This window comes from Anolis sagrei, chromosome 1 (assembly GCF_037176765.1).
Source record: "Anolis sagrei isolate rAnoSag1 chromosome 1, rAnoSag1.mat, whole genome shotgun sequence".
NCBI classification, from domain to species: Eukaryota; Metazoa; Chordata; class Lepidosauria; order Squamata; family Dactyloidae; genus Anolis; species Anolis sagrei.
In genome coordinates this window covers 257,812,634-257,833,968 of record NC_090021.1, presented here as the reverse complement: position 1 = coordinate 257,833,968, position 21,335 = coordinate 257,812,634, and the positions used below count along the sequence as shown (strand labels likewise).

The following is a 21,335-nucleotide window of genomic DNA, read 5'->3' as shown; positions in this document are numbered from 1 at the left end:
CCAGAAAAATAAACAATAAATCAAACAATACAGATAAATAGCACAAAACATTCAATCATAAAAAAAACAAATCACAATAAAAGACCAATAAAACATACTTCCCCACATCAATAAAAAAACAGGGTTAAAAGTCATATCCATAGTCCATTCCTTATTTGGTAAGGCCTGATTTTCAAACATTTGGCTCTCCGTATGCTTGGGAGCATGGGAAGGTTGTTAGCTGCTTTCTTCCTGAAGGAGGGCAGCGTGGGAGCCATTCCGATCTTCTTCGACAGAGTTCGCCCTCACTCTTGTTCCCACCAGCCAGGTTTGAGAGGGTTTGGGAGAGGGGGTGGGGGGGAGGCAGTATTACACTGTAAGTATGTTGTTGCCAAACATGCTTCTGTGAAACACTGATGACATGGAAGTGATATTTCATGAAATCAACAAATACTAGTTTATATTGGTTTGAGTCTCTGGCGGCACAGCGGGTTAAACTGCTGAGCTGCTGAACTTGCTGACCGAAAGTTTGAATCCAAGAGATGAGCTCCCAATGTTAGTTCTAGCTTCTGCCAACCTAGCAGTTCGAAAACATACAAATGTAAGTAGATCAATAGATACAGTTTCTACGGGAAGGTAATGGTGCTCCATGCAGTTATGCCAGCCACATGACTTTGAGGGCATCTACAGACAATGCCAACTCTTCGGCTTAGAAATGGAGATGAGCACCACTCCCAGAGTTGGACACGACTAGACTTAATGTCAGGGGAAAACCTTACGTATTGGTTTGCTTAAGCTACAATAAACCTATTTTGTACTTTCACAGTGTACTTTGTATACATCGGCTGACAACAATGACAGTTAAATCTGTTTCAAACCCAACTTGTTAGACAACAAATTGTGGAAAAGTCAAAGCGGCAGTGGATACTCTGCATGGATTCTGAAACATTTTAGCACACTGTGGGTTTTAAAATTGGAAACATTATCAGTGAGGGTTAGGGATGGGGCCAGAGTAGTATAGTGCTGTGTTAGATCACATCTCTGGAGACCAGGATTCAAATCCTCACTCAGCCATAAAACCAGTGACCCTGGGAAAATCACACTGTCTTGGCCTCAGAGGAAAGCAATGGCAAAGTTCTGCCGAAGAAATGTTGCCAAGAAAACCCGGTAAGTTTGCTTCAGCTCAGAAATTACTTGAAGGTGCAATTACAGGCCCAGGGATAGTATATGCCAGGCATGGGCAAACTTGGGCCCTGGGGGTGTTTTGGACTTCAACTCCCACCATTCCTAATGGCCCCAGGCCCCTTCCCCCCCCCCCAGCCGCATAAGCGGCTGAGGGGGGAAAGGAAAGAGCCTGCGGGCGGGCAATAGGAATGTGGAAGGTGAAGTCCAAAACACTTAGAGGGCTTATGTTTGCCCATGCCTGGTATATATGTATAGGCTGGATTTAGGAAAGTAACCCATGAGTGTTTTAATTAACAGTTTACGTGATTGTAACTGATTTGTTTACAGCAATTCTTTGTGTAATTCTATTTTGATATTTATACTTTGTTTCATAATTGCATTGCTTTTAATGCTGTGAGCCGCTTGGAGTCCCATTTAAGGACCTTTCCACACAGCAGAAAATCCCAGATCCGAGTGTAGACTCAGATAACCTAGTTCAAAGCAAATATTTGGGACTTTCTGCCTTAATATTCTAGGATATAGGACTGTGTGAAAGAGCCCTGGGTTATCTGAGTGCACACTCAGATAAAGTGGGATTTTCTGCCTTGATATTCTGGGATATAGGGCTGTGTGGAAGAGCCCTGGGTTATCTGAGTGCACACTCAGATCATGTGGGATTTTCCGCCTTGGTATTCTGGGATATAGGCCTGTGTGGAAAAGCCCTGGGTTATCTGAGTGCACACTCAGATCATGTGAGATTTCCTGCCTTGATATTCTGGGATATAGGCCTGTGTGGAAGAGCCCTGGATTATATGAGTGCGCACTCAGATGATGTGAGATTTCCTGCCTTGATATTCTGGGATATAGGGCTGTGTGGAAGAGCCCTTAGAGGAAAGTGGGGTAATAAGAAGAATACCCCACTTTCCCAGAATATCAAGGTAGAAACTTTCACAATACTGAATTATTTGAGTCCACACTGACATATATCCCACTTCAAAGCAGATAATGTGGGATTGTATTCTCCTGTATGGGATATAGGGCTGTGTGGAAGAGCCCTGTGTGGAAGGGGCGTAGATGGCAGCTTTGGAGCAGGCGGGAGAGTCTAGAAGGGATTCCAACAACTCCAAAGAAAGTTGGTCTTATCGCTCTTATCTTTCGCTTGTTTACTTGGGGAACTCCCTGGGGATTTCTCCAAGCTAGGCAAAAACACACAGGCTCGGGCCATGTGTCCCAGAACATGCGTTTCGGATAGCAAGCAGCCCGTCCAGACCCACGCTGGCAGTGGGCGCTTCCCACCACCCGATCTCTCTCTCTCTCTCTCTCGTGCCTCCAAAGCAACCCGAGCCGCCTTGTAAACGTGGCGGTCCGGCAGCCTCCTTTGGTCCCCGCCCACAACAGGGAAAACTTCTCTGGGCCAATGGCGAGTGTCGTAGCATTGGAGGGGGCTTAGAACGCGGCGTTTGCAAGCGCACTCCTGAGTGGCTGCGACGGGGGATCCCAGCGCCCAGCCCAAATTAGGTCATTCCTGGGCATTCCGAAAGCGAGACTTTCTCTGCCGGCAAGGGAGGAAGGAACGAGGGAGCGGGCGAGGAGGAGTCGAGACCTCTTGAGCCCAGAAGACTCAGGGGCCGGGGTTTCGGGCTGCGGGGCTTTTGCAAGGGGCGCCACTCTCTTGACCCTCCCAAGCAGCTAGTCCTCTGGACTTCCTTCTGCTGCCCTCCAGGTTGCCGAGTTCCCTCCTTCTCCTGCTACTCCTCCCCCGTTGCCTAGAGGACACAATGGGCTTGAAAGCCGGTCTCCCCGCTGGCTGCCCCGTGGTGGTGCTGGTGCTGCTGGTGCTGCTGGTGCTCTGCCTGGGCGGCGCCCTGGGGGTCCCCACCTTCAGGAAGGAGAGGGGCGCCCACCCGGAGCCCCAGCTCAGCGATCAGCAGCACGAAGACAACCAGAGCTTCCAGTACGACCACGAGGCCTTCCTGGGCAAAGAAGAAGCCAAAACATTCGACCAGCTCACTCCTGAGGAAAGCAAGGAAAGGCTGGGGTAAGGTCAAACTCCCCAGGACACTCTCCACGTGGAAAATACACGGCGGGCGGGGGGGGGGTGCCCTCACATTGTTCCCCACCCTTGTTGATGATGATGAACTGCCTTAGTTACTCGATGCAGGTGATCAAAACCATTCAAAGTATATATCATCCATTGGGAACAACATTAACAATATGTTGTCATAATAATCTCAGTGTGTCTGTGTGTATGTATTTTCAAGGTGTTTGTGTGTGTGTGTGTGTGTGTGTCAGGAGCAACTTGAGAAACTTCAAGTTGCTTCTGGTGTGAGAGAATTTGCTGTCTACAAGGATGTTGCCCAGGGAGAGGCTTCTCTAATGCCCCTGTATGAGAAGCTGGAGAAGACAGACAGGAGCTCACCCGGTTCCACAGACCTTTCGGTCAGCAGTCTGCCGACACAAGGGTACCTATTGATCCACCAGACTTAATTACGCCTGTGGAGTTATGCCAACTCTGTACCATTTTCATATGGCTTTCTTAAAGGCAAAGGTTGTCCCCTGACACGAAGTCCCATCATGCCCAACTCTGGGGGCTGGTGCTCATCTCCATTTCTAAGCCGAAGAGCTTGTTCGTAGACATCTCCAAAGTCATGTGGCCAGCATGACTGCATGGAGCACCATTACGGTACCTATTGATCTACTCACATTCACATGTTTTCGAACTGCTGGGTTGGCAGAAGCTGGGACTGTCAGTGGAAGCTCACGCCGCTCCCCGGAATCGAACCTGCAACCTTTCGATCAGCAAGCTCAGCGCTTTAACCCACTGCACCACCAGGGGCTTTCTTAGGTACATAATAATCAAGAGGTGGTTTTGCCAGTTCCTTCCTCTGAAATAGAGCCTTCAACACCTGGCAATAGTTGGTATGACCCCCAGTGGTACAATGGGTTAAACTTTTGTGGCGGCAGGACTGCTGATCAACAGGTTGCCAGTTCAAATCTGCGGAGAGCGGGTGAGCTCCCTCTGTCAGCTCCAGCTTCTTATGTGGGGACATGAGAGAAACTTCCCACAGGATGATAAAACATCAAGCATCTGTACATCCCTTGGGCAACGTCCTTGCAGACGGACAATTCTCTCACACCAGAAGCAACTTAGAGTTTCTCAAGTCACTGCTGACACAGGAAAAAAAATCTAACTGTGGCAGACCCTGCTTAGCCAGCAAAATCTGACATGATCTGCTGGCTTTAGGATATTTAAGCAACATTATTCCCAGTGGAGTATTATAAATGGTACTCTTGAATAGGCATGGTTGCATTCTCCAAAGAAGCTCCATTTCTTTATAAAGGTGCCTCTGGTCAGGTTGTAGCCTCAGGCCAAGCTCAAGGAAAATGACATAACGGTCTCTGACTGTGTGGCAGGAGAACTCTGCAAGGAGGGCGGAGAAAGGAGGAGACATGGGAATCCGAAGCTGTTGATAACGTGGCAAGACAGCCCCATCCTCTGCTGCCCAGAATGAAAAAGCAGGTTTTGGGAGTGGGAAACTGTTTGAGGAGAAAGTTTCATCTACATCCAACCTTCACCTGATGTCTTTGTCTGCAAGGTTCAAGGTTCAATTGCCTCATTGCCTCTTTTTAATGAGAGGTGAAGCAGTTTTGAAAAAGGTGTCATGACAGATGATTATGTGTTGATCCTACTGATGGAGAGGTGGCACAAAAACAACAGTCTTGTTATAAACCAGTCCAGGGTCTTCCAGATGTGTTGACCTCGTCAATCCCAACCAGCATGCCTCATACCTATGTGAGGGCAATGGATAGAAGAAGGTAGTCCAACACTTTTGTAGGCCGTTGGGCAGGGAAAGAGTTGTTTATGGCAACATAAACATTTATGGCCCAGAGCCTACCTCCAGATACAAACAAAGTCCTCAGTTATAGATCAGTTTCAGGGGAGCGGGGGAGATAAGGATTCCAGAGGAAGACCAGAAACATAGAAGTATTTGGGTTGTTGTAGGTTTTTCGGGCTAAATGGCCATGTTCTAGAAGCATTCTCTCCTGATGTTTCGTCTGCATCTATGGCAAGCATCCTCAGAGGTTGTGAGGTATGAGGATGCTTGCTATATTTGCTGAATGAAACCAAAGTGGTAAAAATAAAAGATCACATTGGAATGGGTATATTGCATTGTGATAGTCTGGAAAAGTATAGCCAAGGCTTGCATTAACAAAAAGAGAGCATTTTCTTCTCTTGGGATGTTCACTAACAGGCATAAATCCCCAAAGGGAGGCTGTGCTGGGTTGGAATGAGTAACTGTTGATACTCTCAGACTTGGACTGAGCTGAGGCTAGGAATGGGCTCACTTTATGTTGGAAGTAATTGCTTCTCTTTCAGTATTTAGTTGTATATCCTACTTCATTAATTCAGCTGGGTGATGGGCCATTCCCATATTGACTACATCTTTTACCTATATTCTGTATATTCATTGCATTTATATTCTACCTCTTCTCCAAAGGGCTTTGTAGTTTATCCTCGTATCTGGGAGAATGGAACAAGTGTGGTGGAAGCTTCTTCTTTGGAGGCTTTTAAACAGAAGCTGGATGGCCATCTGCCGGGGGTGCTTTGAATGAGATTTTCCTGCTTCTTGGCAGGGGGTTGGACTGGATGGCCCACAAGGTCTCTTCCAATTCTATGATTCTTTGCCCTTGCCCTGTGAGCTTTATTACTAAGTGGGAACTTAACCTGGTTCTCCCTAGTCCTAATCTGGCACTGTGACCACTTACACCACACTAGCTCTCTTGATGTGTGTGCTCTGCATAGCATAGCTATCAGCTTCTTAGATAAAAGATATCTCTTCTCAAGGCCAACACCATTGTGAGGCCTGCTGAAACAGGTACTTTAGACCAGCGCTATTCAAATTGCCTGTCCATGGACCAGTGCTAGCTCATGAAGTCTTACATACTGGTTTGTTCTGTGTGCCTTCAAGTTGTTTCCAATTCATGGTAACCTTTGATGAGCCTATCATGGACTTTTCTTGGGTTGAGAGAGATTGATGACTCACCAAAGGTCACTCAATGGGTTTCAATGATCAAGTGGGAAATCAAGACCTGTGTGGTCTCTAAAGTTGTATACACACAAACCACTATGCTACACTGGCTTTCCCAGTTGCCAGTACCTGATGAATTTGCAGGAAAGAAAGAAATAATTGTAATCAATGAGCACAAATATGTTACTTATCACTGGCACAGTGGAGATAAAAAAGCCAGTCCTCAACATACCTTGAGATGAACTTCATTGAGAGGGAAATGAATGTTCTGCCCTACACCTCGGTGGCATAGCATAGGAGATTTTCCTAATTCTCCTTTGATAGTGCCAGTCAACTTTCACAAGTCTTTTTCCTCAAGAGAAAAAAAATACAAAGAAGGCAATTTAAGATATTCGTCTACCACATACTGCCTCTTTGTCCTCCTTTTCCAACAGCTGGGGGGGGGGGGGGAGTGCTGGAATCCCCATTACAATTATTGCCATGTTCATTGTCCTCTGCTCTTCCTTACCTGATTGGAAGAATGTGGAGATGGCACTTGCTCTTCTTTCTCTTCTGGTGGTTTGGGATACAGCTGGTTGTTTGTTGTATGTGCCAGAACTTTGAGGGACAGTCCCCACATGAAGCAGATGGTGAGGCATTGCTGTCTACCTTCAAACAGTCTCTTGTTCCCATCTCTTGTTCTACCTTCTGTCTTTTGTAATATACTTGCCCCGTAACTACAGTATATGCAGGGTTTGTGGGGTCTTGCTGTCTTATCTATTCCCTATCTGGCTCTGGTCAATGAGATGAATAAGAACTGGTCAGTGAATCAAAACAGAGTGGAAACAGGCAGAGCCAAACTGACACATTTCTCCACTTCATGTTTGAGCTCCACTTTTTGGGTGTTGCGGCAGGAAAGTGCTGCAAAAAGTGAACTTCTAGGATGACAATTCCCAGAATCCCCCAACCAGCACAACAATTGAGAGTTTTAATTCATAAAGTCGATTTTTTCAAGCTCTAAGGCAGTGTAAATCAGCATGCTTCCTAGTTTCCTCTTTAGCTCAAGACTAGAGCTGCCAAATGTCATAACTCACCCTTTGGAATCTGAAGAAGTGGAAACAGAAGAGTTAGATTGCCAAGAGTTTATGGCTTTATAATAGGGGCCTCTCTGAGTAGCTCTTATGAAGGAACTAGCAGACTCTGAGGACACATCTTCTTTTGAAGCTTTCAGGCGAGATAAGAAGAAACCTTGTAGGGTTCTGAGGTCTGTTAAATAGGAAACTGTTGAAAACAGCAACCTTCTTCAAGCCTCCACTAGTAATTTGATTCTGTTTGCTTGCTGTATTGCATATGTATGTTTTGGTATGCAGCTTTCCCTCTGCTCTTATGTTTCTTGAGGTTATTGGAAGGGCTGCAGACCACATGATCAGACCTGAGACTTCTCAAGGCTCCACTTTAGAACACAGAGATGCTTTTAGACTTTGGACTATTAAGAGCAAACTTATGTTGCTGTTGATTATAAGGAAGATGCCCTGTGTTAACTGCATAGAGAAAGTGCTTCAAATCCATCTGTAACTGGATTGACAAGTTATGTACCCTTATGCTGAACACATGAAGGTTGTGAGTAAACCAGATATGTTACTTTTAATGAAGTCTACTGTATTTTTGTCTCTTGAGAGCATGATATAGGAACAAGATGCTTTATGGGAGAGTAGATGGGGCACTGAAAAGAACACTTCTGAAGAACTGCTATACTTTGTGCATTGGCATAATCTCTGTTCCTAACAGATCAGACAACCAGGATATCAGTCTAACAACTGAAAACCAAATTGCCTTGCATAAGTACATCTGCTTATATACCACTAAAGAGAAGATTTTACTCAAACGAGTTTTTGGATCTTCTCTGGAAGATCATACTTTTACAAAAGGTTATGATTTTCAAATGGCTATGAATGCCATTTTTCTCTAAAAGGTTATGGAGATTCTGGTTTTCCAAAAGATTATGATCTCTAAAAAGGTCATGCATTTCCAAAAAAAACATTGATTCATTGTGTCCAGAGGCGGCTGCTTATAAATCCCCCAGTAGCACCTTTTTGCCTTGGTGACTGGCAGTTTTCAAGTACTCTTTGCATTGAACTGGCTGTGATTGCTTCTTGTTGACTTCATTTATCTTGATTACTGACTTGTTGTAGAGGATTTTTGATCGGGTGATGACATTGCTCTTGTTCCTCACTTCATCTTGCTGGCTAACCTGTGACTGATTTGATTAACTATCTTACAGCTCTTTGCCTTACAATCACCAACACTTGGTCACTTGCTGACTGCAGCATAGGACACCAGAGGAAAAACTACAGATGTCTCCTGTTTTGTATAAGAGGGCAGTTCAGCAGGCGTTGGTTGTTGTCTAGTTAGATAACAAGCACTATTTGCTGGAATAGTTTCCAAGAAACCGACCCCCTTTTGAGTTTCCAATCTGGTAACCCTACATGGAGTTCAGAATCAGAGCAAGATAGCACACTCCACCCTCCATGTTTCAACCCTGAGGAAGACTTCCTTGGGGACCATATTACATAGTTTTTAGGCACCATGTGACCTCCCCTACCTCCAGCCCTATGTACCCAGGATTTTTACACATGATAAATATTTATGTGCAGTTTTATCTTTGAGTTTACCATTGTCATTAGAAGAGTAATTTTAATGCTGTATTATTATGAACAGTCCCCAAATGTGCTATTGATGAAAGCTGGCCTATCAATACTATAAATAAATAAATTTCCTCTCATCTGTCTCTGATTTTTTTCCTTGTTGAAGTTCTGTCCCTTACCAAGTGGGGACACTTCAAGGGTGCAGATCCAGCTGATTCTCTGCTTTCAAATTCTATTGTTGGCTAGAGTTTAGGAAAGTTCCTTTTTTTTGGATTACAACTCTCAGAGTCCCCCAGGATGGATTAGGAATTCTTGGAGCTGGATTCCAAAAAATCATTGTCCCATGTTTTGCTTCCACCCCAGAGAAGGAGGAAGTGATCTCCAAAGGAAGAAAAGAAGAGTTCTTTGGAAGTCAGAAAAACTTCTGCCTCTCAACAAGGGATGGCAGGTCTTCTAAGTATCCTCTGAATATAACATTGAGTGTCTTTGCCCCCTCCTTAGCCTTGACATGTGTGTACTGCAACTCTCAGCAGACTTAACTTGCAAAGTCAATGATGAGGAATTCTGAGAGCTGCAGTTCAAGAATATAAAGCAAGGAAGAGATCTGTTTTTATCTGCATGTGGGAATACAAGCCACCGCAGCTGCCACCAACCCACACTATTTCTGTTATGTGCTGGCTCCACATTTGACCTTGCATTTTCAAGTTTCACAGCATGGAAAGGATTCTGAGGGCATCAATTGAACCAACTTAGATCAGACTTTTCACTATATGTTTTTTTTTTCATGTCAGGAGCGACTTGAGAAACTGCAAATTGCTTCTGGTGTGAGAGAATTGGCCGCCTGCAAGGATGTTGCCCAGGGGACGCCTGGATGTTTAAGTATGATGACAGATAGGATGACAAATAGAATGAGTTGACAGAGGGAGTTCATCCACACTCTTCCTGGATGTGAACCTCCGACCTTTCGATCTTCAGTCCTGTCAGCACAAGGGTTTAACCCACTACGCCACTGGGGGCTCCACATATGTTATAGTGCATTTTGTGAACGTAAATATATTCTACGGTCAGTTTGAGCATTCTGTAAGAACCATGGGACCCAGCTGTTTTTATGAAGTGTTTATGCCAATACAGATATCTGAGGCCGTGAATGATGGTGTTTGCACTCCATCAAATCTAGGGAGAGGGCACTAAACTGGGGGAGGCTGTGCTTGTAGGTTTCTTCTCAAACAGTGTAAAATGTATGGAGAAATATCTAATAATTCTCTAGTTAGTAATCATACTTTTTAGTTTTCCAGTTGGATTGGCAAGCTGCACTCCTCAAAAAAAACACACATATTCAGTAAGACATACATAGGCTTGAAATGGGACTTTGGAGAATACCCCTTTTTGTCCCTTCTTTACTAAATACTGCTGTGTAAAGGTTTGTCCAAATACCAGCTCCCAAGTGGGTACATGAGAAATGATATTTTCTACCTAAGTTTACCTGGGGCTATCCTGTGACATATAAATATCCCCACATGTACATATCCTCTCATTTGTGGCCATTCCTAAACAAACAGACACTTTTTTAATGGTCCAGTTTGTAGAAGCAATGTACTGTCGATTTTAGAAACAGGCATTGTTCAGGCAAATTTGCAATATATGTAAACTACAGAGTTTTGTAAAAAGGTTCTACAAATTATGGCTGCCACATGTCCTGATTTATGCAAACAGACTCCCTGTGTAAATGTTTCCTTTCAGTTTGGCACTAACCCTAATACACTTCTCAGCAGCTCCCTATGTGATAAATGTAGTGTGTTGACGGTTCATTTAGAATACCTTTGGTTTAGATAACTTCAAAAGATTGGGAACCCTCCTCAACTTTTATTTAAACCATGAGAAAAATGGGGAATTATTTGTGGGATTTGAAGATTAAATATATTATTATTTTGTAATTATATGGTCGAAATTAGATGGATATTACAAATATTGCTATTTTTTCATAGAGATGTCCAAGGATAGAAAGTGGGAAGTCATTTTATTTATTTTTATATAGGGAGGGGAGATTTAGATTAGTGGTTTAATTGATTTTGGGTTTTTTTACATAATTAGCATTAACTTTTGTGATAAATTAGGGTTATTTCTGTTTTGTTGTAACATTGTACTTATACTGTATTATAATAATTTAAAAGAATTATAAAAATAATAATTTTGGATTATCTAGGTTATTTGGCCTCCTAGACTTCATAGTTTCAGCATGTTCCATGCCACAAACCTCCATTTATACTCTTTTTTGCATGGAGTCTAAACTCTACTGCCCGTTCTTTTTCCATAAGAATGAGTGAGGAATGGAAAAGGAAAGATAAACCCTTGGGTAGCAGAAAGAAGGAAAAAATCTGGATGAGTTTGGAAAGCTACTTAAGTACTGTGTACTATCTGTAAAAGGCACACTTCATTTCTATATATTAAATTCTTGCCTCATAGTATATAGCTTTTGGTTTTTTCTCTCTTCCTGCCTATGGATAACTGTTACACTTTCCAGTTGATGAGGAAACATAGTTCTACATCTTCATTTAATTCACACACAAATATACATCCCATCAGTGATGTTCATTACAGAGTGGTAAAAATGTCTAACTTTCCCTCAGTAATTGAATAAATTGTTGACATTGTGAGCGTCCATTCCATCCTACTCCTTTCCAAAAAAAAAAAAAGGGAACAGAAATGAAATGAATCTCTCAAATACTCATGACAAAGACGCTGAACAACATTGCTATGAAATTGCTGCTGAAAATACAAAAAAGGTTATTTTAGTCATTAAATGCCAATGTAAATTTTTTTTAGTAATAATTAATGATTTTCATTCATTCCTTTTTAGTCATTTCAATTATTATTTCATTTAATGATTTCCTAAATTAGTGAATACATCTTTTTTATAAAAATTTCTTAATGTTTAGACAATAACTAATTTCTTTTTAATGATTTCACATTCATGGACTAGCAGTCACACTAGCAGGTCCAAGCTTTGGTCACAATAAGCACCATTCAAGAATTTTGACCTGCTAAAGGCTGCAGCAGGCCTTTCAGCATTGTAGCTCAGCAGTTGTGCACAAGCTTTGCATTCAGGTCCTGGGTTCAATTTCAGTTTAAAAATCTTCAGGGTGGGCTGGTAAAATCCTTACTGAATTGATTTCATCCAGTAGGAGCCCCCGGTAGCACAATGGGTTAAACCTTCGTACAGGCAGGGCAGGACTGAAGACAGGTCAGAGGTTTGAATGCGGGAAGAGCGTGGATAAGCTCCCTCTGTTAGCTCCAGCTCCCCATACAGGGACATGAGAGAAGCCTCCCACAAGGATAGTAACACATCAAAACATCTGGACATCCCCTGGGCAACGTCCTTGCAGATGGCCAATTCTCTCACACCAGAAGCGACTTCAGATGCTCAAGTCACTCGGACATGGGAAAAAAATCTTCCATCTAGTTGAAAGACTACTGAGCTGGTGTACTAGTGGTCTTATAAGATATAAAACATTTCTTGTGTTCCTCTGACCTACAGCAAGGATTAAGAATCAAGAAATAACATATGAATTCTTACAATGATCCTAATAATCAGTTTGCTTTTTTCTATTATAGAAAAATTGTTGATCGAATAGATGATAACAAAGATGGTTTCGTCACAACAGAGGAATTAAAAAACTGGATTAAAAGAGTGCAGAAACGCTACATCTTTGAAAATGTGGCAAAGGTCTGGAAGGATTATGACCTCAACAAAGATAATAAAATTTCCTGGGAAGAATACAAACAAGCCACATATGGCTATTACTTAGGTAAGAAAAGTAAGGACATAACATTTGAATAGAGATAGAAATAATATTTGTTTTTTTTGAAAAGGGGTTTAAAACATGCTTTTTGAATGTCAAGCATCCCTAACAACAAGTTCAATACTTATTCTGTACAAAATTCCTGTGTGGTCATTTTGTGCAGAAAAAACGATTTTCTCTTCAAAGAAGGAAGAGTTTCTATTTTTAGCGGACTATCAAAAATGCTGAGAACAGGTCCAAAGTTTCAGGAACAGTCGGCTTCACTTTACACAAACTTGAATGTAGATTGAGTCCAAATATCTCTGAAGGAACATAGCTTCGGTTAGACTTCATCAGAAGGAGACACACAACTCTGCTTTCTTATATTACGTTTTCTTTACCCTAAGATAAGCCCTGTGGTAAAAGGACCTACAGTGGCATGTATAAAATGTAGCAGAACTGCTTGTTTCACTAGAAGGACTTGAACTGGATAGCTTATAGCCCATCTCAGAGGACAATACACTTAATGTCTCATTGTTTCCAAATGGTAAAAATACAGCATACAAAGGTGACCGTTTCAGATATGATGTGTGTGATTCACAGCAATCTTGGATCTAAAGGTTCAATCTTGGATTGAACCGCTCCGAATCGCCTCTGGGCTGAGAGGGGCGGTATATAAATATAGTTAGTAAATAAGTAAGTAAATAAATAAAGCCTATTCTTAGCATCAATTAGCTGGTAAAAAAACAAAAGCAGTTAGCTTGATTCAGCCAGATGACATAGCTTTGTGAGTGACGCTTGAGCTTTTGTGCCACCAGAAATTGTGTTTGTCTCATCACACTGTGTTTCTTCTGGGTTTCTAGAAAATCCAGTTGACTTCCAAGATGCAACAGAGCAGCACAGCTTTAAAAAAATGCTACCTAGAGATGAAAGAAGATTCAAAAGAGCTGATCTGGACGGAGACTCTGAAGCCACTCGGGAGGAGTTCACAGCATTTCTTCACCCTGAGGAGTTTGAGCATATGAAAGACATTGTTGTTCTAGTAAGTGACAGCCAAACTAATCTCAGTCCTTTGGTTTTCTGTGCAAAAACAGACTTGCAAGATAGCATCCTCATCTTTCCCAGCACAGATTCCTAGACAATAATCTCTGGATATGTCCACAGAAAGAAAGTCAGTTTAAGGAACCTGGCTTCAGTTATACAAATAGTTCCCTAATATTATGTACTATCAATAAATACCATATGAGGTGTCTTAGGGGCTGGGTGATATGAATATTATGTGCTAGTGCACACTGCTATTGTAAAAAAATAGCCTGGCTGTATAACTTATTTGGCTGGAAGTGTATGAGAATTAGAATTAGAAATGTGGGTGTCCATTGCACTTAGCTTTGGTGTGTTACCTTATACAGAATCAGGCAATTGGTCTTTCTTTCTTAGTCCAGAGTGCCTGGAAGCAGTTCTCCATTGGTTTAGGCAGTAGGCTTTACCAACTATTCTTGGAGATGCTGGGCACCTCTGAGCTAAAGCCCTGCCTTCACCATAGGGACTGATTAAAAAGTAAATTGGTTTTATTCTTGACTTTTCAAGAATAATAGATTTTACTTTACTATTCAAACATGGAGAAAATCCTTATCTAATGTTATGGGATATTTGTATATTTCTGTGGCACCTTGAAGAAAAAATGTTACAGGTTTCTACATATCTGAATTCGTATGCCATTATTTTTATTATTATCATTTTTATTATTCAAATAATAGATGTATATGGATGTAGATCCTTATATCCTTGTTCCCATCTAAATCTATCTATCATATCTAAATCCATATGCATGTATTATGTATATGTATGATGATGATAACAACAGCATATGGATTTAGGTATAAGGACATTGATGTTGATGTGCATGTGTTTATGTGGTCAGATAACAGCTTAGAATAAAAGGGTTTTATAATGAAATTTGGTCAAAAATGATATATCCTTCTTATGGCAGATTTCTCCCTGATTGTAATAGGAAACGCTAGAGGACATAGACAAAAATGAAGATGGATTTGTAGATCAAGATGAATATATTGGTAAGTTATGACATGAAGATTTCCAATATTTATTATATATCCAAACTATGCAGTCATATACACCTCACCTACTATTATATTGCACAAATCTACTTTCCTTTTACACCGTATAGTTACTGTGCTATAACTTACTGTATATATTCGAGTATAAGTCTAATTTTTCAGCCCTTTTTAGGCTAAAAAAGCTCCCCTTGGTTTATACTCGGGTGAGGGTCCTGGCGGGAAGGCGTGGGGCTAAAAGAAGGTCTTCTTTCAGCCCCACGCCTTCCTGCCAGGACTCTCACCTCTCCGCACAGCAACCCAACTCTCCTTCCTCTCCTTGTCTCTCAGCTCAGCATGTGCCTTCCTCTTCTCTCTTGGTGCCAGCGTTTCCCACTTTTCCTTATTCATATGCACATAGTATTTTCCCCAAAATGTATAGTTAAAATAAACTACGGTGACTATTAGAAGGATACGTAAGCACATTTACATTGAAGAAGGTTAGAATAATGATTTAATCAGAGTTGGACAGTTTTATCTTAAATTACAGTTTTATGTAAATATTCAAAAACATTTAACCTATGGATGCCTCACTTAATGTAATTTTATTCATATCTATTTTTATTTTAAAATTTACCAGTAGTTGATGCATATCCCACCCTTGGCTTATACTTGAGTCAATACATTTTCCCAGTTTTTTTTTTTTTGTAGTAAAATTAGGCACCTCAGCTTATATTCCTGTCAGCTTATACTCAAGTATATACGGGTAAATTTAGCTGCCATGGTTTTCTCATATAGAATCCTGATATTTTGTGAGGCTCTAGCTGGGGATTCCAAGTGCCCTTCCCTAAACTGTAAATTCCAGGATTCCATAGGAAGTTGCCATGGCAGTCAAATTGCAACACTATAAATATGTAAGTGAAAGATCCCCTGCTGCCTTCCAAGGTGATTTAAAAAAAAAATGAGAGTATGCTAAGAAAGAAATGTGAAAATTAGTTCTCTAATTTATTTTTAGAAACATGTCTCAGGATGCTCTTAAGATGGCAGGTTTTTTTTAAAAAAACTGAGAAGTATATTTACGAAAAAAGTGGGCCGTTCGAAGAACCATCTTTTGAGTGTCTTGAGCTGTCTCCAGTTTCTTCTGTGGTTTTCATTGCATGCTCCCCAGTTTCTGCTTCTCTTAACAGTTACTTTTGGTCCGCCACAACCAATGTTTGTATGGCCCCATTAGTCCTCCATTCCTCATCCTGGAAGTGCGTGCCTTTGGAGAGATGGTTCTGTCAGCCCTCTGTATCGCAAAAAGTGGAGTGTTCTGGATGCATAACAATGAAATGTGCCCCTGCTGATCTCCTCCAGTTCTTGCATTTCCAAAGCGCCATTGGCATTTTCTGCAGAGTGCTTGGTGTTCAGTACTAAGCAGTTAAAAGGAGAGTTAATTAAGAAGTACTTCTCCTGCGTGGAGACCTCTTTTTTAAAAAGCTTTTCTAAAAGCTATCCAGTCTCATGTAGCTGGTTTTTGTTTCCCTAAGTTTCCCTGTGCCTTTTTATTCCCTCTCCCACTCCTGCTTGCTTGATTCTGATGTTATCCACACAGACACTTGCTGGCAGAGACAAGATGCAGTATTGCTCTGGGTCCTTTTTTCTCCCATACTTCTGAACCTAGCATAAAAGATTTTGATTGCGTCTTAAGAGGAGATCTTGAAAGAGCTCTGAGTCTCCCTTCTTCTCCAGCCTTAGAAGAAACCCACCGGGTAAGAGGCATTTAGGGCCAAAGTTCTCCTTGAAATGCTTCCCTATCAGACAAAATAAGTGACAAAAGGTGGTGAAGCAACTCTCTTGATCAAGATGCCGCATAGATATCACAGCATAAACAGCTTCAGTAGTGGAAAGACAAAGAAGGATATAAAAAGTATGCAACATGTGGATGAGTTGAAGAGAATACTGGGAGAGACCCTTTTCATACTAAGAAGCATAGCCATTCTTTCATGAAGGGTACAGACAGAATATTGTCTTGTTTGTGGTTTTACTTGTTAGTTACATTAGTAGATGGTTATCTGAGCCAGGACCCTGTATGAGAAGATGGGGAGTAAGTTTCACTCCATCACTCCACTCACTTCCTGCAAGACTCACCTGTCTCTTGCAGGGGTCCCACATCATGGCTATTTCTTGGCCAGTGGGGAGCAAGAAACAGCATAGGGGTGTCAATCTATGCTCCTGTAGCCTTACTTACTTAGGCAATCCCTTGTAGCTCAAGGATAATGGTCCCCCAAGTGTCTTGGCGGTGGGTCTGTAGGTGGCTGCAGAGCCCTATTCTCGAACCACATGTTCTCCCGCAGTGAGGACATTGGTTTCCAAGGGGAAGGTGGTTCTGATAAAGGTTGGCTTGATGGGACTTCCTCTTGGCACATTTCTCCCTTTCTTGGTGCCTCTTTGAATTCTGCAGCACTGCTGGTCACAGCTGACCTCCAGTTAGAGTGCTCAAGGGCCAAGTCTTCCCAATTCTCAGCATCTATGCCACAGTTTTTAAGGTTGGCTTTAAGCCCATCTTTCAATCTCTTTTCCTGTCCACAAACATTACATTTCCTGTTCTTGAGTTGGGAGCATAGTAACTGCTTTGGGAGACAGTGATCGAGCATCTTTTCTGCTGTTGGTGCTACCTAGTTTTTTTTCTTTTTTGGTTTTGGAGACTGATATTGTTGATTTGAGCATCAAACATAGCTTAGAGGAAAGAATGTGACATAGCATCAGTGTGAAATATTTAATTTTGCCTTTGTGTGTGAGATGGGGGGAGTTGTCCTACTTAAGCAGTGACAGCAGTGAGAGTAGCAAAGTATTTTGTGAAGATGAAGCTGCTGACCAGAAAATAGACAAAGAAAGAAAAATGAAAACATGGTTCAGCATTAGGAGACCATTTGGTATGAAATCCTAACCTTCCATCAGTCTCTTCTCTTTGAAATGTCACTAATGTTAACTATAATTAGCAGAACGCAAACTTTGCTTCTAACCCAGCATTTGTAACAGATTGAGGAAAAAAACTGGTTTGCATTAACCATGATTGATGCTGGTTTGAAGAATTGAGTTCCCCAATCCATTTCCAATCCCTTAAACACAGTTGCGGCTTGTATCATGTGTCCTAGATAGGGACATGTATCTTCACTTTGTTTTCCAACACAGTCATGTACATTCATACTTCTCTTTATACGTGTCTTATAGGGTCATAAGGAGAAGACAATAAACACTAACACATAAAGAGCAAGCATATAGTATTTTCTTTAGAAGTATCTGATCCTCCTCAACTACTATCAAATTAGTAATTTTTTTCCTGAAAGCAGATTAGCTAATGACCAATGTTGCTTTCGTCTCTGGGGTATGTTGTGATCCTGGGGATAAAACTTGGAAGTCTGGAATTCTGTGCTTCTTGGGGTGTGAAGAGGGGGAATACAAAGGGTCACATAGAAAATGCATATAATTCTTTTTAATTAATTTAACGTGACTTGGGCACCTTTATATTCCAGAACTTGAAGTGCTTGTTAAAAGCGTAAATCTTGTAATTCTCCTAACCAGCACAAAAAGTGTGAAGTTCTGGTCCAGAGAAGGAGCTTTTCCAAACTCTGATATTTCCTTTGTTGTATTGTACATTAAAGGATGATTTTGCAACATGATACTGTTTCTTGCACCCAGCTGACATGTTTGCACATGAAGATGGTGGACCAGAGCCTGACTGGGTAATAACAGAACGGGAACAGTTTGCAGATTTTCGAGATCTGAACAAGGATGGGAAGATGGATAAAGATGAAATTCGCCACTGGATTCTCCCACAGGACTATGATCATGCACAGGCTGAAGCAAGGCACTTAGTCTATGAATCTGATGTGGACAAGGTACTTTTTTCTGTCACTGATGTCATATGTGTTAGATGGTTGGTTTATTTTTTACATAATGGCAGCCTATCTAGAATCAAGGCTTCATAACTACCTTTTCAAAGGTAGATAATTAAATTGTATTAAGATGGGAGCATTAATGCCAGTTAATAATCAATCAGGAAATATATGAAAAATAAACTGTAGTGGTGGACAAAGAGAGTCTTTGTTGGATCCAAATAATATTTCCAATATTATTTGAAAGGGACATTCTAATTGAACATAAAGGACTCACTACAGATCTGGGAAATTACAGTTAGGCTTGCAGAAATAGAATTCCCTGCATGTCCTTTCCTGTGTCATCCCTTAGATCAGTGGTTCTCCACCTTTCTAATGCTGTTCCTCATGTTGTGGTGATCCCCAACCATGTTTTTTTCATTGCTAGTTCATACCTGTAATTTTGCTATTGTTATTAATCATAATGTAAATATCTGATATTCAGGATGTATTTTCATTCACTGAACCAAATTTGGCACAAATACCCAATACACTCAAATTTGAATACTGGTGAGGTTGGGGGAGGGATTGGCTTTGTCATTTGGGAGTTGTAGTTGCTGGGATTTATAATTAACCTACAATTAAAGAGCATTCTGGACTCCACCAATGATGTAATTCAACCAAACTTGGCAACAAAACTCCCATGACCAACACAAAAAGGTTTGGTGGGACTTGACCTTGAGTTTTGGAGTTGTAGTTCACCTACATCCAGAGAGCACTGTGAGGACTCAAACAATGATGGATCTGGATTAAACTTGGCATGAATCCTCAATATGCCCAATTATGAACACTGGCGGATTTCAATTAATTCACATAAGCATTCTCCATTCATCTGCCACTGGCCCAACCCATCTGGCGGATTTTGGAGAAAATAGACCTTGACATTTGGAAGTTGTAGTTGCTAGGATTTATAGTTCACCTAGAATCAAAGAGCATTCTGAACCCACCAATGATAGAATTGGGCCAAAATTACCAAACAGAACCCCCATGACCAACAGAAAATACTGTGTTTTCTGAGGGTCTTTGGCAGTACCTCTGACACCCCTCCCCCTCACGACCCCCTCAGGGGTCACGACCCCCAGGTTGAGAAACACTGCCATATATATATATATATATATATATATATATATATATATATTTGCATGGGGTTGGAAACCCTGATGAATGGGGTAAATGATGAGAAGAGGGGCAATCCCCCAAAATTAGATGCATACACCGTCAATTAGCAGAAGTCAGTTCTTGGATCCAACCAAAATAGTGTTTAGATTACCCTATTGTCAAATATGTACAGTTTATATTTTCTAAGCACAGTGTTCTCATCCCTTTTGGGACCTCTATTTAGCAATCCTATCATAGGGTCATGTAATCTTTCTTTTAGTTTTAAGACACAGTGTTGAAGGTCTCTTTATAGAGACTGGGTATTTTGCTGTTGTTCTCATATGTTTACATTTTTCCTCACAGGATCAGAGGTTGACCAAAGAAGAGATTATAGACAACTGGAATATGTTTGTTGGAAGTCAAGCTACAAATTACGGGGAAGACCTCACAAAAAATCATGATGAGCTATGATGTTCTTTGAAAGGCAAATGCATCAGAGACTTGAGTCTGGTTTTCCTATATGTGACCAAAATAACAGTGTTGTTTTGGCAAGCTGGTTTTGCACCATTGTATTTTTTTAAGGAAAGCTGTTTTATTGAATGCAGTAGTTACCACTTTTTAAAAAAGTATTTGCACATTTTTATGATAGTTTTAGTTATTGTAGGACTTTCTGATTGCAGCTTGATACACTCTCACCTCAATCCTAAATGTGCACCACCCACTCAAATCAGTGGGGCTTGTCTAAAGTGTAAGATGGGACCAGTCTCTTATGATGTTGACCTGTGCTATATCATACTATAAGGCAGGATGAGGCTGAAATTTTGAAACTGCCTCAGTATCTTAAGAAAATAGGTTAGATGTGGCCTATGACATGTTAGTTTTCTTTGTGTGGGAATCTTTTTCTTTGTGTAATTCCACATTTTGATTTCCCTACCTGTAGACCACTAACATCAAAAGAGACTGCCAACTATGGAAAGCTGCCTTTCCCAAGCCAATGTTTGGACTAAAGTACCCATCATCCTTACTAGTATGACTAGGAGCAACAGGACTTGTAGTCTGACCCAACTGGAGGCTACTACTTAGAGGAGGCTGGTGTAACCCAGGATATTATTCATGGAGGAGAGGTGCAACAAGGAGCTGTGTAAGCCCTGATGCACTTGCAGTGATCCAGTGAGCTGGCAAATGGTCAGAACTGCCATCTCAGTCATTATAAGGTGGCCATCTTTCATTTAAAATCTTAAAAGATGATGCTATCAAGGTGATGCATGCCATATGCCAGCAAATATGGAAAACACAAGAATGGCCATCAGACTGGAAAAAATCAACTTATATCCCCATACCAAAAAAGGGAAATGCGAAAGACTGCTCAAACTTCCGTACAGTGGCCCTTATTTCTCATGCCAGTAAGGTAATGCTCAAGATCCTGCAAGGAAGACTCCAGCAATACATGGAGCGAGAGTTGCCGGATGTTCAAGCTGGGTTTAGAAAAGGCAGAGGAACGAGAGACCAGATTGCCAATATCCGCTGGATAATGGAGAAAGGCAGGGAGTTTCAGAAAAACATCTACTTCTGCTTCATTGACTATTCTAAAGCCTTTGACTGTGTGGATCATAATAAATTGTGGCAAGTTCTTAGTGGGATGGGCATCCCAAGCCACCTTGTCTCTCTCCTGAGGAATCTGTACAAGGACCAA

General features: G+C 41.4%; 1 protein-coding gene across 1 annotated transcript; it reads left to right on the top strand.

Moving 5' to 3' along the window:
- Positions 1-2,653: 2,653 nt before the first annotated feature.
- Positions 2,654-20,867, top strand: RCN1 (reticulocalbin 1). Its single transcript, XM_060766481.2, has 6 exons — positions 2,654-3,181; positions 12,410-12,603; positions 13,440-13,618; positions 14,588-14,648; positions 18,309-18,508; positions 20,006-20,867. Exons 1-6 carry the CDS (start codon positions 2,922-2,924, stop codon positions 20,111-20,113), a joined length of 1,002 nt encoding a protein of 333 aa, XP_060622464.2. The 5' UTR covers positions 2,654-2,921; the 3' UTR covers positions 20,114-20,867.
- Positions 20,868-21,335: the final 468 nt, after the last annotated feature.